We start from the raw sequence: 18734 nt of genomic DNA, 5'->3' as shown, positions 1-18734 counted from the left end.
GTGTTTTAGGAGATCTCTTCTGATTGGTGAGAGTTTTAAAATATTCACACCCTTGTTGGACTGCTGGGAATTGTTTGAGTTGCTACTTTCTGCTGGTTCTTTGCCTGACCTTTGGTAATTTGTTTTCACATACAGGCAGATCGAATTTAGGCAAAGACTGAAAGGAATTTTCCTACAGATTGCATAAATTTCTCCATTATCTCTCTAATTTTGCCCCTTAAGTTATAGCTGCCTTGGTCTCTCTAAACTCAGACCTTTTGCTACAACTCTGAAATTGTTGCCTTTTGTTCAGTATTCCTTCCCTGTTTTTTTGTGACTTGGAACCTGCCTACAGGCAGAAACCTGGAGAAGTCATAGAACTCATATAATTTTCCGGTGTATGGCTAATCTGCTCTCTGTAAACCATTTTCTCATGTATTTTGTTCATTTTCTAGTTGCATTATGGCCAGAAATGGAAGCGAATATAGTAATTCTCTACTGTCTAGTAAAAGTGGTTGGTATTGTAACTACTATAGATTCTGTTATCCTCTGACAAGTATTAAGTTTTGTTCTACTAAGCAGTTTAATTATTACTGAGTGTCTTTGAGCATGCAGAAACTAAGATTTAGTTGTTTTTCAGATGGATCTATTTGGTTATATCCTTTAACCTTGGGCAAATTTTGAGATGTGGTCTTTATTCTTACGTGATAGCCCTTTTGGAATTGGGTTTCCTCACCCCTCTAACTTGGCAGGACTGAAATTCTAAACTCTTTTTTTTTTTTTTTTTTTTGAAACAGAGTCCCACTATGTCACTCTTGGTAGAGTGCTGTGGCATCGCAGCTCACAGCATCCTCAAACTCTTTGGCTTAAGCAATTCTCTTGTCTCAGCCTCCTAAGTAACTAGGACTACAGGCACCCTCCATAATGCCTGGCTATTTTTTGGTTGTAGTTGTTATTGCTGTTTAGCAGGCCAGGGCCGGGCTCAAATCCACCAGCCTTGGTGTATGTGACTAGCGCCCTACTCACTGAGCTATGGGTGCCGAGCCAGAAATTCTAAACTCTTATCCACCATACTTGGTAGCTATTGAAATCTCTGCTCAGTTCTTTTATTTTGCTAGCTGTTGCTTTCCCCTTAGGCTTCTTGCAGTCTCCTTTCTCACAATTGTAATTTTGGAGTCAGCTAAGAATTTGAGGAGTTTGGCTTGGAGCCTATAGCTCAACCGGCTAAGGCACCAGCCACATACACCTAAGGTGGCGGGTTCGAATCCCCAGCCCGGACCCGCCAAACAACAATGATGGCTGCAACCAAAAAATAGCCGGGCGTTGTGGCGGGTGCCTGTGGTCCCAGCTACTTGGGAGGCGGAGGCAGGAGACTCGCTTGAGCCCAGGAGTTGGAGGTTGCTGTGACCTGTAATGCCACGGCACTCTACCCAGGGGGATAGCTTGAGGCTCTGTCTCAAAAAAAAAAAGAATTTGAGGAGTTTGTATATGCAGATTTGGGGGCTTCACTCATTGTGGTTTCCTCCTTCTAAGATACACATCCTTGAATTCCAGCCACTCTCATAGCCCTGAAAATTGTCCTCTGAGTTCTCAGGCCAATAAGACTATGGCTTTTGACTTGAGGTTTATTTTTCCACAGCAATTTTTTGGGCAACTTCATGGTAAAAGCTTCAGAATAAAGTATTTATAAATATGGACTTCATGTGATCTCTATATTATAGATTATTATATAACAAATTACTCTAAAAGGTAGTTCTTAAAACAACAATCATTTATTATCTTATAGTTCTTTGGTTCATGTGTCAGGCACAGCTTAACTGGACCTTCTGGTTCAGGATCTCTCACAAGGTCTCTTGAGTTAAATTGTTAGCCAGGGCTGGGTGGTGGTGAAGGCTCGTTCATCTGGGAAAGGGTACACATCCAAGCTTATGAGGTTGTTGTCAGGATTCAGTTTCTAGCAGGTTGCTGGACTGAGGGCTTCAGTTTCTTGCTGACCATTGTTTGAAGACTGCTGTGTTTCTTTCCATATAGATCTCTTCAGCATGGTAGAGCATGTTTTATCAAAGGATGTGAACTGAAAAATGGATAAAGAGAATACTAGCAAGATAGAAGTCACAGTCTTTTGTAACCTAATTAAAGATGTAACATTCCATCACCTTTGCCGTATTTTTTTGGTAGGAAGGAAGTCACTGAGTTTAGGCCACATTCAAGGGGAGGGGTAATAATACAATGTATATAGTTATTCGTGGGGGAATTTCAGGGGGCATTATTTTAGAAGTCTACCTGCCATGGTTCTGTTTTTTTCAGGACTCAAATTCCTTCTGGTTTCTACCTTGGTCTCTGTATACTTTTAAATGGTGATATTAAAATATTTTATTTTTGTATTTTATTTATTTAAGAAATGGGATCTTGCTATAGGCTGGTCTCTAACTCTTACCCTCAAGCACGTCACCTCAACCTCCAGAATACGTGGAACTACAGGTTTGAGCACCTGGCTTTAAATATTTTATCCAGAATTTTTATTTATCAATAAGACTCCACCATTACCATTAGCTAGAAGCTCAATACTTGCAGATATTAACCCTAACTGCCTGTTAAAAGTGTTCTACCATGATAACTTTCTCTTCATGATTCATTATTTCCTAATTAGCCATTAAATATTCTACCTAGATATCTCACTGATATCTCATGACCAAAATATAACTCCTTACCAAAACTTGTCTTCCTTTGGATTTTATTTGTCTCTTTATTGCATTGTTACTTACTTTACCAACCCAAACTCAGTATCCTGGGATCAGGGAATTGTTTTTTTTTCCTGTTCTAATCCAGGTTAAGGTGTGGCCTACTCACAAGATAGATACTGGACCACCAGATTTTGTTACCAGCTTACCCAAATTAAATTCCATTACATATATATGCCACATACTTGCCACCGATACTTGTTATTTTCTGGTTATTGATGGTAGCCATCCTAATGGGTGTGAAGAAGTATCTAATTGTTTTGATTTGCATTTCCCTAATGATTACTCATGTTGAGCATCTTTTCATGTGTGTATTAGCCATTTTTATATCTTTGAAGAAATGTCTATTGAAGTCTTTTGCCTTTTTTTTTTAATTGTTGGGGATTTCATTGAGGGTACACAGAACCAGGTTATACTGATTGTTTTTGTTAGATAGGGACCCTCTTATAGTTGTGTTCTGCCCCCAAAAGGTATATCATACTCCTTGTCCCCCCACCCCTCCCCTACTTCCCTTTCTCAGCTCTCTCCATCCCCCACCCCTCACCCTGCCGTGTACTAGGACCTTAATTGTCCTCATATCAGAATTGAGTACATAGGATTCTTGTTTCTCCATTTTCCCTTTTTTTTTTTTATTGGCCTGAGTTTTTCTTGTGATGGTCTTGTTTTTTTGTGGAGTTCTTTATATTCTGTATATTATCCCCAGTCAAATATATGATTTGAAAATATTTTCTTCTATTTTATGGGTTGCTTTTCCATTCTTTTTTTTTTTTAATTAAATCATAGCTGTCTACATTAATGTGATCATGTGGTACAATATGCTGGTTTTATATACAATTTGAACTGTTTTCATAAAACTGGTCAACATAGCCTTCACGGCGTTTTCTTAGTTATTGTGTTAAGACATTTATATTCTACACCTAGTAAATTTCATGCACCGTAGGTATAGTCCCACCAATTACTCTCCTTCCACCCATCTTCCTCCCTCTGCTCCCTCTCCCCTTTACCCTTCTTGGGCTATAATTGGAGAAAGCTATAAATTGGTTTTATAGTAAGACTGAGTACGTTGGATACTTTTTCTTCCATTCTTGAGATACTTTGCTAAGAAGAATATGTCCAGCTCCATCCACATAAACACGTCTCCATCTTTTTTGAAGGCTGCATAATATTCCATGGTATACATATACCACAATTTATTGATCCATTCATGGGTTGATGGTGCTTTTTCATTCTTGACAGTATCCCTTAGTACACACAAGTTGAATTTCTTTTTTTTTTTTTTGGCCTGGACCTGGTTTGAACCCTCCACGTCTAGTATACGGGGCTGGTGCCCTACTCATTTGAGCCACAGGCCCACCCCACACAAGTTTAATTTTGATGAAGTCAGGTCTATTTTTTGTTTTGTTGCCTGTGTTTTATATGTAGCTTAACAACGTTTCCCACATCCATTTTTTTTTAGAGTAAAATTGCTGGATTATATTCTATGTTTAATTTTTGAGGAACCATTGTACTATGTAGAATTCTATACAGTTTATCTTTTTTAGTATCTCCAACCTTTGCCTTTAAAATAATAACTAGAAAAATCATGAGAAGACCCATACATTGATACAAATAAAAGCTTTTTAAAGGCTAAATAACACTAAGAATAGTCTAAATTGCCAGTCACCCCTTTCAACCAGAATAGGAGGGAGACATGTATCTTATTTTCTGTCCTTCTAGAGTTTTATTAAGTTGAGAAGCAGTTTTTATTTATAAAGCTCAAATTACATATTTATTCTTATACGGCATTAAAATGTATGCATGCATATTTGAAATCACATATGTTTTGAGGTGGACTGTGACCTTCAAATTGAACTAAAGTTGTATCTGATATTATTGTGCTGAATTTGGTTTAAAAAATTAATTGTTTAAATTTTGGAATATAGCCTATACATTTGTGGTTGATTTAGTTACTTAAAACAGTATATAATACAAGTGGGTAAAGTAATCATTTACCAGCAACATTTTAATTTTATCAGGTGTCATATTGAAATAATGGTTTCACATTTTGTGGTTGACATTTTCAGCAACAAAATGTTATTATGAAATAGAAAAATTGGGCAGCGCCTGTGGCTCAGTGGGTAGGGTGCCAGCCCCATATACTGAGGGTGGTGGGTTCAAACCTGGCCCCGGCCAAACTGCAACAACAACAACAAATAGCCGGGCATTGTGGTGGGCACCTGTAGTCCCAGCTACTCGGGAGGCTGAGGCAAGAGAATCGCCTAAGCCCAGGAATTGGAGGTTGCAGTGAGCTGTGATGACCACAGCACTCTACCAAGGGCAATAAAGTGAGACTTTTGTCTCTAAAAAAAAAAAAGAAATAGAAAAATTAAGCTTTTTCTTCTCACAATGCAAATGTGTTCCCTAAATTATCACATCAAATAAAAGTTGCTTATCTAATAAGATTGTTTGCAGTTATTTGTGTTTAGAAATTATAAAATTTACTCTCACACTTAGGAGTATTATCTACTATAATGTTTGATAATGCTTATTACATTTTTATGTTGGTTAATTTACAGGTGAATTATGTAACCTCATTACGCTGGATGTAGCTCACAATCAACTTGAACACCTTCCAAAGGAGATTGGAAACTGCACACAGATAACCAACCTTGACTTGCAGCACAATGAACTGCTAGATCTCCCAGATACTATAGGTATGAGAGGAGAAAGAAGATACTGACATTTATTTATGGCTACCAGGCTATCAAAGGAATCTTTCTGATCCATTTTGGTAATAAAAATTTGAGATTAAAATTCAAAATTGTCAAGTAGTAAAACCACTAAAAGATAATATTTAAAATCATTTTCATTTCTTGGCAAAAAGACAAGTATTAGGAAATGAGCCCAGTTGGATTATTAAGAAGATAAAATATTAAGTTACATGTATATATTTTATTTTAGCTTAATCTGCAGAAATGGTGGATTTTTCTGTTTTTGCTTATTTCAGAATGTTATATGCTATTATATTAGGTGTGGTCCCTTTGTTAAGGCAGTCCACAATGAAAAATAAAACCACTGCCATTTGATTTTGAAAACATGGCAAAAATAATTTGAAGTTTGCTCATCTTTAATAATTGAGGAAAGAGGCTCGGCGCCTGTGGCTCCAGTGGCTAAGGCGCCAGCCACGTACACCTAAGGTGGCGGGTTCAAATCCAGCCCAGGCCCGCCAAACGACAATGACGGCTGCAACCAAAAAATAGCCAGGTGTTGTGGCGAGTGCCTGTGGTCCCAGCTACTTGGGAGGTGGGGGCAGGAGACTCGCTTGAGCCCAGGAGTTGGAGATTGCTGTGAGTGATGCCACAGCACTCTACCCAGGGGGACAGCTTGAGGCTCTGTCTCAAAAAAAAAAAAAAAAATTGAGGAAAGAGATGTCTTGAAGTTCAAAATGTGTTTTTAAGACTTAGCCAAATAGCAAAAACTTGACTTGAGCTGTGTTAGTTTCTGTCTTTACATAGTCTTATTTATTTTTACAGTTGCCCATAACTTTATACATATAAGTAAAGGAAATTTTTAAAAATTCTCATGCATTTTTAATTATTGGTATAATATAAGGATGCTATGTCTATTTGGAAAAATCACATGTGTACTTAATTTACACAATTTTAGTAATGAATATTTCTTTAAAAATTTTTTGTAAAGACAGCTTCTCTCTATGTTTGCCCCAGGCTGGTATCAAACTCCTGGGCTCAGGAAAATAATGAACATTTTATAGGTGCAATTACTAAATCATTTGAGGCATATGATGATACTATCTTTCTCCAGAGGATTTTTGTTTGAGTCTATTAGGTACCTAGGATGACAAGGCTTGGGATTTTTCTGGTCCCCCAAATGATTCAGAGGTTTCCTGCAGATTAACTGTTTTACTTTTAGTTCACCTTTTTTAGTATGATCTAGCTCTGTAGGGTCCCAAGTGATGTTCCTTATTAGATTTTGACTCTTTCCAGAAACATGCTTTAGCCTTTCAGCTACAACTTTTGGTTAGAGAAGCACTCTGAGGACAAAATTCTCTTTAGCGTTTTGCTTGTTTCTGGGTTCCCAGCTTGTTTCTGGCCTGGTACTTAGTCATTATCTTGCTAGTGCTCTGATTTGGGTTTTAGAAGATGTTTCTTAATTTTTTTTAAAGGGGGAGTGTTTGTTTGAATACCCACTATTGCAACAGAAGCAATTGTTAGGAAATTTTTTAAGAATTGAATAGACTGTCTTATATTATGTGGGACAACTATTTATCTACAGAAAACAATAAAGTAGTTAGCCATTATCATCTGTCTCCCTGATTTGGCTGATGGCTCTTTCTATCATAGTACTATTTGTAGTGCCAAAAGATTATATATACTAGCTCCACTGGTTTATTATGATTTAGATGGCCCTCTGAAAGGCAAAATTATTTAAAACACATAATTATTTTATTAATACCCATAATATTTACCAAATTTCCTTTATAAAGAAGATTCGTTCTAGACAATAGGGACTAAGCACAATATTTCTTGCTTTTCTCTTTTAAAAATCTAAAAAGTCAACATGAATAAAAAGAAGTGATCCTGGGGGGGTTGGGGAAGCATAGAAAGGGCATATACTACATCTATAAAACACGATCAGGCTGATACAAAAAGGAAACCAAGAATAGAATACAATTTACAAATACATTTGCCAAATCAACTTTACTGGAAAAGGATATACAACGTAATAAACACAGCTAATGACCAAAATGGTGATGTGTAGGATAAAGCAGAAGTCCCCTATAATCTCTAGAACAAAAATGAATACATACAAGATAAGTGAGAAGTTAAAAAGTCATGGGACTCAGGACTAGTAGCTCTATAAAGAGAATAGAAGTAATGTAATGAAGAAACTAATAAAATACAATTTTTTTTTTTTTTTTTTTTTAGAGACAGAGTCTCACTTTATCATACTCAGTAGGATGTGGTGGCATCACAGCTCACAGCAGCCTCCAACTCCTGAGCTTAGGTGATTCTCTTGCCTCAGCTTCCTGACTCAGCTGGGACTATAGGTGCCCACCACAACACCTGGCTATTTTTTGTTATAGTTTGGCCAGGGCTGGGTTTGAACCTGCCACCCTCGGTGTATGGGGCTGGCACCCTACCCACTGAACTTGATAAAAGTTCATAAGACTGAAATTGCTTACCAAAAAGAAATAGTGAAAAAAGATATATTTTGGTAGAAGTTTTAAAAGCTAGATTTATTTATTTGAGTAAATAATATAGTCACAAATAATAGTATAAAATCTTTGTTTAGTTTTTGGTTTTAGGGCAATACTGGTCACATACAAGTTAGGAATGTGTATTTTTTTTCAATTTTTGAGTGTACATGAAATTGGTATTATTTCTTCTATTAATGCTTAGTGAGGCCATCTGAGTGAGGATTTTTCTTTATACGAATTTTTTGTTTTTTATTTTGTTTGGTTTGGTTTTGCTCAGTAGGGCTGGGTTATAACCCACCACTCCCTGGTATACAGGGCCAGTGCTCTAACCACTGAACTACTGGTGTCTGGCCAGTATAGGAATTTTTTTTAAACAATTTCAGTTTCTTTAATGGATATAGAAGTAGTCAGGTTATCCTTTTCTTCTTGAGCAAACTTGGTCATTTGTGTCTATCAAGAAATGATTTTGAATTATCAGATTTAAAGGCTAACATTATTGTTAACATTTCCTTATTATTTGAGTAGCTGTAGAGTGTATCTGTCTCATTCCTGATATTGGTGACTTGTATTTTCTCTTATTTCCTAATCTTTAGGATTAGAGGCTTATCAATTTTATTGGTTTTTCTCAAAGTTTTATTGAGTTTCCCTATTGTTTCTCTAGCTTTAATTTCATTAACTTCCATTTTGAACATCATTTATTTATTTATTTTTTTTCTTCATTTAAGCAGTGTTTAATGAAAGTTGCATATAAGATTATTTTATTCCTGCATCTTCTCAATTGTTTCTTCCTTGTACTTGCCATTTTCCTTTCCTACTTGGCGAGACTTGGCTTTTCGTTCAAGGATCTTTTTGCGGTCTTTGTCCAGTTTAAGCCTAGTAATAACCACCTTGCTGGGGTGAATGCCTACATGGACAGTTGTGCCATTAGCCTTTTCTCGCTGCACCCGCTCAATGTAGATGACATATTTCTTCTTGTAAACCTGGACTACTTTACCAATCTGCTGACCTTTATAATGCCCCCGAACAACCTGAACTTCATCATCCTTTCGGATGGGCATGGATCGAACATTGGACTTCTGTCTCAGCTCTTTGGAAAGAGGGGAAGATATAATCTTCCTGCGAATGTGGGAAGGTGCATTGAAATGTCTTTTGCGGTTCTTGCTTTGGTCTGAAGTTACAAAGGGATTGAACTTCATTTTGGCCGCTGCCTTTCAGGCGATGGCCGCAAAAGGGAAGAGAGTTATAGGTTGTTTCCGGTTCCGAACATCATTTATTTTTATCTCTTTTCTTTGACTTTTATTTCTCAGGGTGGAAGCTTGAGGTCATTGATTTGAGGCCTTCTCTTATAAAAACATTTAGTGCTATAAATTTTCCCCTTAAGTTCTCCTTTAGTAGACCTCACAAATTCTGACATTTTTCCTTTTTTTCAAAATACTTTCTAATTTATCTTTTTGTTTCTGTGGTCTATGCCTTATTTAGAAGTATGTTATTTTGTTCTTAGTGTTTGTCAGTTTTCCACGAACCTTTTTGTTACTGGTTTCTAATTCCATTGTGGTCAAAAACAACCATGTATGTCTTGAATTCTTTGAAATTTATTGAGACCTATTTTATGGCTGATTTATGGTCTATCTTGATAAATATTCCATGTGCAGTTGAATGTATGTTTCAATTTTTTGGATGCCATGTTCCATAAATGTCAATTACAGCACAGATTAGGCCATCAGTGAATTTATTCTATTTCCTGCATTTTGGGTGAGGGGTCTCTTTTCTACTACTAATTTTGCATTGCCAGGAAGAGTAACATATCTTGTTAGGCTAATTTTCCTTTTTGTTTTAGTCTTAATATTCATCAGTGGTCCTGTTACTTCTGTCATTTCTTAGTTGGCCAATGTCAATCTGATAATAGTTTTCTCAAAAATAGTTCATGGGAACAGTAGTCTCCTATAGTTCTTGGATGTTGCTAGCCTTTATGCTTGAAAAATAGTTTGAATGGCTATAAAATCATGTGTCAAACTTCCTTTCCTTGAGGTTCTTAGTTGACCTAAGAAGTAGTTCTATTATCTTCTGGAATTGCATGTACAAAAAAATAGGAGGCCCATCAGTTTGTTTTCCCCTATTGTAAGTGACTTAATCTTTCCTCCTGGCCAACAAAAGGATTATTTATTTCTGAAGTTCTATAACTGTTTTATTTCTCAGTGTTAGTATTTCAGGGTCTTAATTCCCTATTATCTTCACATTTCCCCGGTATAATCTAGGGAAGTGTGGACCAACTCAGCATGTATGTTTAATTTTTATTGCAATATTTTCTTAAATTACCTAGTAACATATTTATTATCCTCACATTTAAAATATTTGTCTTTAATTTTGCTTGTTTTGAACAACCAGCTAAATGGCACAGTAAAGGAGAAAAGGAATAATGCATAATCTTAACATGATTACTTTTCAATGGAATGTCGTATAAAAAGCACTTTCAAAAAATAACTTCTTGTATAAAATCCAATATCATGCTCAGTCTTTAGAAACACAAAATGTTGTGGTACTTTTATTCACATTAGATAGGAGTATCAAAATTTAAGATACTTAATGTTACTTACCTTTTTGATGGGGGTAGGGGGGAGGGCAGAGTCTTACTCTGTCACCTGGGCTGGAGTACTGTGGTCTTGGCCTAACTCACAGCAACGTCAAACTTCTGAGCTCTAGCAATCCTCCTATCTCAGCCTCCAGAATAGGTAGCTTGGACTCCAGGGGCTCACCCTACACCCAGCTAAGTTTTCTATTTTTAGTAGAGAGACAGAGCCTTGCTTGCTCAGGCCAGTCTTGAACTCCTGATCTCAAGTGATCCTCCCACCTTGGCCTCTTAGAATGTTAGGATTATAGATGTGAGCCAACATGCCTGGCTTAGATTCTTTTCATTGATGATTAGTCACTGTGTATTTCTTAGGATACACTCTACTGTTTCTTGAGCACATCAGGCAAGTTATAGCCTTTTCATCTCTCTGTTTAGAATTCTTTTCTCCTAAATGTCCATGTATGCACACACTCCTTCAACTGAAGAAATGGTTACCAGTCAGTCCTGTTCTCTCTTTCATATAGCCTAATAATATTTTTTATTTCATATTTTTATGTATTTGTCCATGTCCTCATCTTGTTAAATAACAGTCAAAGGGGGTTCAAATTGATAGTTCTAAAATGAATAGTCTTGGCAGATGGAGAAAGCATAGATGGTGGTGTGTGACAAAGATCTTCTAGTAAGTAGAACTACGGTCCTTTGGATTTACATCTTCTGACAAAGAATAACTTCTCCAATGTCTTTCTCCTATCTTTATTAATTTTATATTTTTCTCTCCTATTAGAAGTAATTCTTCTGTGTTTTAAGTGTGTTTACTCCTATCTTTATTAATTTTATATTATTCTCTTCTATTAGAAGTAATTCTTCTGTGTTTTAAGTGTGTTTACTAAGACATTTCACTTCAGTATTAATCTCTTGAAGTTAAGATATTATCTCAGAATAATAAATATGCTGCACTTCTAGCATATTCTGTATGATCACATTGTGAGTGTATATTAGAACTTAATGAGGACTGAAACATTAACAAAAAATTTTAATATTGCATTTATTTGTATATGTTTTGATGGTTGTCTGCAAATGTAATGCAGCTATTATTCTGAGTGATGGTAAAATGAATAAGGAATATTTATTGAAACTTTGTATGATATTTTAGTTATTTATTACATACCATGTTTATTAAAATAATTCTTTTCCCTTTCTCCATTCCTCTTATTCCTAGTATTTGGATTATGTAGCACAAGGTTGACATTTGGTGAGAAATTTTAACATTTGAGTCTTGGTCTCTTACAAATGTAAACAGTCCTAATAGACTTTTGAGATTCTCCCTCTCATTTATTGCGGAAGAGCAATTCATCCACAATAGTCAGTGGCATAGTTGATTGGGATGTGGGTCTCTTGATACTTTTTTTTTTAAACCCTTAGTTTAGTTCTTGGAAAGTATAACTCTGGTTCCTGGAAAGTATAACTTAAAACGAAAAATAAACAAAAAAGCCCAACACCTGTTCTGGAGAGTTAATGCTACGCCTGAATAGCTGCCCAGTCTTTTTTTCCTTTGACTAAAGAATCTTGCACTAACTCACAACTGAAAATCAAATCTTTTTTCATGTAACAATTACTTTTCCAAAAATCACTTTTATTTCCTTGTCTTTTCTTTCTTTCTTTTTTTCTTGTAAGTAGACCAGGATGTTTTACCCCTTTCTTTATTTAACATGAACACTCCTCGAGTAGCTATTACTCTTTGGCAGTAATACTGCCATTTACTTCCAATCTGAGTAGTGCCAGGATCACTGACAGCACATAGGATGTGGAGAAAAGACAGAAGGAAATGAGGAGGGGTAGCTGGTTGCAGTTAAGTAGGAGAGTGCTCTTAAGTATATAGTTTCTCTGACTTAACCATTACTCTACTCTGTTGAAGTATAAAAACTATGTTTTTTTTCATAAATATTTTCTACTTCAAGAATTAGCTATAAACAAAAGAAAATATTAAACCTAATTGCAGTAGTCGTTTTGTTTCAAACTATGAACTGATATTTTTAGGGCCTTCTGAGATCTCTGGTGGTTTTATGAAATCTAGGGAGAACTTACAGTTTCTTCATAAAATGAGATAAAGAGAGAAATATGCAACAAAATCTTGCCTTCAAGGCTGGAATACAGAACAATTCACAGAGGTCCTTTTGTTGTACTGGGCTTTGAAGAAATTTTGCAGTAATTATAGTCAAATCAACAAGTAGTGTTACAGTAATTAGGTTTTAGGTAATTACAGTGCAGCTTACGTGTAACAGCTTTACTAATTCTTTTTTTAATAGTGGTGTTCTTTTGGGGTTTTGACATTCAAGAATTTTTGTATTGCTTTTCAGTTTGCTTTCAGCTTTTCAGCTTAATGTTTCTGAAAAAAATGTTTGCCTTTGACATTATTTCATCTTTAGAACTGTATGTCTTTCCTGCTAATTATTTGCTGCTTTGCTAAAGTAAGGTTAAGATTGTTTGAAGTAGAGTCTTACTCAAAAGTTATACTGAATTAACCTAAAGTTGCTGATTATATTTGCTGAAATTGAAAGCATCTAATTTTAATTCATAGCCATTTGATTTCACCATATTTTAAAAATCTGACAGCTTAAGAAAGCAATCTGTCAAAGTGGAGCACAGAACAATTTATAGACAAAGTTAAGCACTTGAAAGCTAAACGCCAATGATTGGCAACGATCAGCCTACCTTTATACACAAAAGCTCAGCAACATTGATTTTAGTTTTTAGTCAAGATGGCTCAACAATAAAGCAAGCCATGTCTTGATTTCTAAGTTACAGTTTAGTTTGTGGCTAACACCACTCATTAAAAGAGGTTAGAGTTGAAACCACTGCAGAAGGTAAATCACAATAAATGCCATACTGCTAATGTTTTTATGGCATAGAAGAGTTTTGATATTTTAATCTGTTTTATTTTGCTCAGAGTAATGGATTTCGGTGAAATGTGGATGGTTCTCTGTTTATGCCATGCTCTCCACATAAGATAGAGCCTTTGTAAATAGGGGTTTCTCCATCAAAATAGTATATTCTTATATGTTACTTTTTAAATTTTAATTCAGCCCTTTCTATCCCACAAAAGGAAAGGAAGGAGAAAAGTTTAGATCTGAGAAAGTTGGAGGTAGCTACCATTTTTATTTAAATTACCATTAATTTTTAAACTAGATAATGTAATGTAGCAGTTCCACTATTCTGTAATGTTTTAATTTGAGAAGCCTACTCTGGTTTTAAAAGTGAGAACTTTAAAAGTTATTTGGTTTTGGAAAAGTGGTATCAAGAATCTGGTTCTATTTACTGAGTTTTTGAGTTAATAAACATTTGAAATTTGGTTACCATACTAATCTTTATTGCCATAGAAAGTTTTTAGATTTCAATAAGAATAAGCATGTAAAATAGTATTTCTCTACTGTTCTACTATAAAGAGTGATTGAATAAAGCATGTCAGTTGATGAAACAAAATTATGGGGACTTTCCACTATTAATAAGCCCTTTCCTCTTCTGGCATACTTCAAAAATCCCTTGGTGAGGTTTAGCCATTTTATTACAACGGAATAGCTTTCTTCCACAGAAAAGCAGTGCTATAAAGGAGAGAAAGGGATGGCTTTTTCTACTTCCAGTTCTTTTTAAAGCCTGGATACCTCTTTTTATCTTCAGCTACATTCAACAAATTAAAAATTTTATCAGAAGATTGGGAAGTTTTTACAGTTAGACATGATTGCTACTTGCAGGAAAATTTCCACCTTTATCAGCCTTGCTGTGGCAATGGCTGTGGATATGGAATAGGTATAAAAAATTGATACTATTCCTTTCCATTTTGCAAGGATATATGTAAATGGGCACTATCCTATACTCTTGGTGGAAATAAAATTGATATAGTCTTGTACTATTTATCAAAATGTAAAATTTCTGTATCCTCTGAGACATAAGAAATATTTTTACCTGTGCATACACATCTATGTATAAGGATATTCATTGCACAATTCCTTCTTAAAAATTAGAAACAAATTTCACCAGTTGGCAATGATTAGATGGGTATGTACATATCATGAAGAATACTTTACAATGATTAAATAGAATTAGATATATCTGTGTTCGTTCACAGGAAAATATTTCTATGACTTATGGGGGGAGCAAGCATACAGAGTGATCCCACTTATATAAAAATATATAAACTTGAAAAATCTCTGTATTTGTGTATGTGTAAATTAATGCTTAGAGAAAGTAGATATATATTAGACTATGTCAAAGTTATGTAAAGAAAAGAGCAAGGTACATTCATCTATTTTGTAATTAAAAAATTATTTGGTGGCTGGGTGCAGGGGCTCACATCTATAATGCTGGCATTTTGGGAGACTGAGATGGGAGGATCTCTTAAGGCCAGGAGTTTGAGACCAACCTGAGCAAGAACAAGAGCTGGGTGTGGTGGCATGGCAAGAAGATAGCTTGAGCCCAGGAGTTCGGGGTTGCAGTGAGCTGTGATGAGGTCACTGTACTCTAGCCTGGGTGACAGAGTGAAATCCTGTATCAGAAAAATAGAAAAAGTATTTAGTTAGGTAGGAGGAATGAAGAAAGTTGGGATTCTTAGCACTTTCTGTCTGATATGTAAATGGGCTGCTCAGAAGTTGGGTATCCCAGAAAAAACTTCCGTACATATTTGTAAAAGAATTGACTTATATTCATATAGACCAGGCAATTCTGAAATATATTTTTAAATTATGTATAGCAAAGTCGGTGATTCACACACATGCTATTTTATAAAATTGGGACAAAGAAAAGAAAATCTCATAGGCCTTTCAAATTTTGTTCATACATATCTTAGGGCACTAATGTAAATATAACTAAGTATTAAAGTTATTTGCAAAAATATGTCACTGTACTATAGTCTTCTTGAGAGAATAGACTTTATGTTGTGTCTGGCATTGTGCATTAATACAGCAGCTACACAAAAAGTGGCTGAAGTAGTAGGATGGGATTATGTCATGGAGAGCAGAAGCCAGCAAAGAGTATTTACATTTGATATAATAGGAAATAGATTGTTTTTTAGTTTCAGTATTTTTTTCACGACTGAATATGAAGTCGAGAATTGTGGATTTGCCCAAATCATTGTGGTGTAGGGTTGAGTGTTAAAGACCTAGATCAGTGTTTCTCAACCTTTTTTATCTCATGGCACACTTGAACCTATAGTTAAACTTATGTGGCACACTTAAATTATGTTGACAAAAAAAAAAAATAAGAAGAGTAAAAAGCATATGTGTACTGTCCTTTGAACTTCTTTTGAATATAATTTAATTAATAATCTTTAACAATTTTTGTGGCAAATATAATGTTCTCTTATGACACACCAGTTGAAAATAACTGACCTAGAGTCTGCAAAATCAGCTATTATAATGATTTTGGCTTGAGATGATGAGGATGGGAATGGAGAAGGAATAGACATGAGAAATATATTTTGAAAATAGAATTTGATGATTGAATTGGAGGGGATGAAACTGATATTAGAAAACATTTTAAATTAATGAGATAAATGCATGCTTTTCCTTTTCTGGAAAATCTAATTTTATAGAGTACAAATCTATGTTTTAAGTAGTTCTCGATTTTTGCTTTATTACAATAAACTTTCAGTAAATACCAAGTATTTACTATGTATCTAGCTCTACACTGTGATGTTCTGACACTAGGGAACTCACTAGGGTCTAAAAATTCATACATACATGAAAATATTAATAAAATGGTGTGATTCTTTGATGATAGAGGTATTGGCACTGGGCTCTGGGTACATCCATGCTGCCTTTGGGAGATGGCTAGAACTAAGTGAGTTAAATTATCAGGACACAGTCTTTGGAAATTCTAGAATAAAGTTTCCGAGTACTATTGTTTTTGCGCTTCATTAAGTAAGTGGCATATGGTGTTTATAGGCATCCCCTCAACCCTCCTGCCTTTGCACTGTTAAGATACCACATTTTCAGCTTAAAAAATGACTTAGAAGGCAGAATTAAGTGAAAAAGGTATCCAACAGTTTAATTTGAAATGTTTTGTCATGAACCGTGCATTCTTTCTTATACCCAAATAAATGAAGTGTAAGATATAATGACCCACTACAGATTCATATTAAATATGTGCACAAAGTAGCACCAACTATGAGTCCAGTAGTATTGTAGGCTTACTCTAGACTGATTTTGAGATAGCGACAGACTGCTTTACACATGTTTTAAGAACGGCCTGTTCTAGGATTAAAGGCTAGAGTCAAATAGCCCTTATGGGAGAAAAGGACATTTTAAAACATGAACCATAAAGATCAAGCATTTGTGAATCATACCCTCAATTTATTAAAGTATTACAAATTAGACTATTTCAAGAAGTATCTGACTTTGACGTGTTTTTTTCAGGTTTGCTTATTGGCCTGTGAGACCTCACTTGTAAATGCTGCCTTTTGTTGAATGACGTGCTGAAAGCAAAATACCATGGCAGCATTTCTGGGCCTTCAAAGAATGTTTACAGATGTTACATCTACATTTTTAAACTTTTAAAATGTCATTCTAGACTATTTATGTTCATATAACAGATATATACAATATTATGTATAGTCAAATATACCATTAAAAAGGTGTATAGGCCATGCATTGGTGGATTACATCTGTAATTCCAATGCTTTTGGGAGCCCAGACTGGGAGGATTGCTTGAGGCCAGGAGTTGGAAACCAGCCTGGACAACAAGCAAGACCACATATCTACCAAAAAATAGACAAAATTAGCCAGGCCTGGTGATGTCTGCCTGTAATCCTATCCACTGGGGAAGCTGAAGCAGGAGGATCGCTTGAGGCCAGATATTTGAGGCTACAATAGCTATGAACACACTACCACACTCCAACCCTGGGTGACAGAACGGAGACCCTGTCTAAAACCAAGAAAAAAGAAAAGAAAAAAAAAATTAAAAAGATACACAGGCATTTAATGGAAACATTGCTCACATTGTGTAAAGTATCTCCATAATGTAAAATAGTTATCACAGACAAAAGGATGATGGAAATATGTCACAATGTTTTCTTTTTAATTAAAATGACTTGAGAATTATAGATTTGTCCCTTAACAAAATGTTTTTAAATTATAAAACTGGAAAATTTAGGAAAATATAGGTAAACTCACAGAATAAAATCTTTTAAATTGTTCTTCCATAATTCTGCTATGCAGAGATAACTGTTAGTTTTGATGCATGTCTTCTATTGTTCTGCATACATGATTTTTACATTGTTGAAACCATAAAAAATACACAATTTTATCTTTTTATCCAAATAACATCATAACCTAAAGTGTTTTAAATCTTAAAAGTTTTGTGAGGTTGGGCAGCGCCTGTGGCAGCGCCATGGGGCTCAGCTGGCCCCATATTCCTAGGGTGGTGGGTTCAAACCCAGCCAAAGCCAAACTCAACAAAAAAATAACTGGGCATTCTGGCAGGTGCCTTAGTCCCAGCTACTCCAGAGGCTGAGGCAAGAGAATCGCCTAAGCCCAGGAGTTGGAGGTTGCTGTGAGCTATGATGCCACAGCACTCTACTGAAGGCAATAGAATGAGACTCTGTATCCTAAAAAAATTTTTTTTTTGTGAGATCATTTAATAAGTACAGAATATTATAGAATATTGACATACAATAGAATAAAAATTACATGTTGAATGTCTACTGTGTATCAGTTATTGTGCTGATATCTTACCTTGTTTGTAACCCTGAGAGTGACCCTGTCAAGTATGTGACATTATTCCCACTTTATTGATGAGGAAACAGACTCAGGTTTAATTACTTGCCCATGATCACAGAGATTATATAAAATACTTTGGTTTTTTTATTATATTAAGATACCTCCAATTTAAATAATTATTATTTTATCGTTGAACATTTACATGGTCCTCATTTTTTGCAATCGTATATACAACTTTAACATTTTAAATTATAAAGCAGATTATTTTCTGCTAACCCAACTTTTAAGCAATATTTCTATCATATTTGATGTCATAATGCAGTGGTAGCAATAGTAAATATCATTCTTGCTGTTTTTCTAATCTGCTTTGTTTTCTGGGGCTTTGGAAAGTCACCTGATCTCTGCTTTTTATTTTCCTCCACAATTGGCACATATCTCCAGAGTGTCATCAGAAATACACTAGCAAAGTAGTCAAGTTAATTTAGAAAGCATTTAAAGACAAAATTAACTTGTCTTGGCTCGGCGCCTATAGCTCAACC

The 18734-nt window shown here is 35.3% G+C and overlaps 2 protein-coding genes across 4 annotated transcripts in view; one reads left to right on the top strand and one right to left on the bottom strand.

Moving 5' to 3' along the window:
* The window catches only part of SHOC2 (SHOC2, leucine rich repeat scaffold protein), an 80832-nt gene that overhangs the window by 42586 nt on the left and 19512 nt on the right, over nucleotides 1-18734 (top strand). For all 3 annotated transcript variants that reach the window (XM_003787169.3, XM_023511673.1, XM_023511672.1), the window contains exon 3: nucleotides 5276-5413. In XM_003787169.3, coding sequence (XP_003787217.1) covers nucleotides 5276-5413 — 138 coding nt within the window. The remainder of the gene's footprint in view (nucleotides 1-5275; nucleotides 5414-18734) is intronic.
* On the bottom strand, nucleotides 8644-9149 carry LOC100946495 (60S ribosomal protein L26-like). Its single transcript, XM_003787170.2, has one exon. It carries the CDS (start codon nucleotides 9111-9113, stop codon nucleotides 8676-8678), a length of 438 nt encoding a protein of 145 aa, XP_003787218.1. The 5' UTR covers nucleotides 9114-9149; the 3' UTR covers nucleotides 8644-8675.

The sequence above is a fragment of the Otolemur garnettii genome, unplaced genomic scaffold (assembly GCF_000181295.1).
Source record: "Otolemur garnettii isolate 467f Iridium unplaced genomic scaffold, OtoGar3 scaffold00021, whole genome shotgun sequence".
NCBI lineage: Eukaryota > Metazoa > Chordata > Mammalia > Primates > Galagidae > Otolemur > Otolemur garnettii.
Note: the sequence above shows the minus strand (reverse complement) of the source record. Positions and strands in the feature narration are given on the sequence as shown.

Bases quoted from the DNA above. Each gene is read 5' to 3' on its own strand.
- LOC100946495 (XM_003787170.2), bottom strand. From the start codon at position 9,113: ATGAAGTTCAATCCCTTTGTAACTTCAGACCAAAGCAAGAACCGCAAA.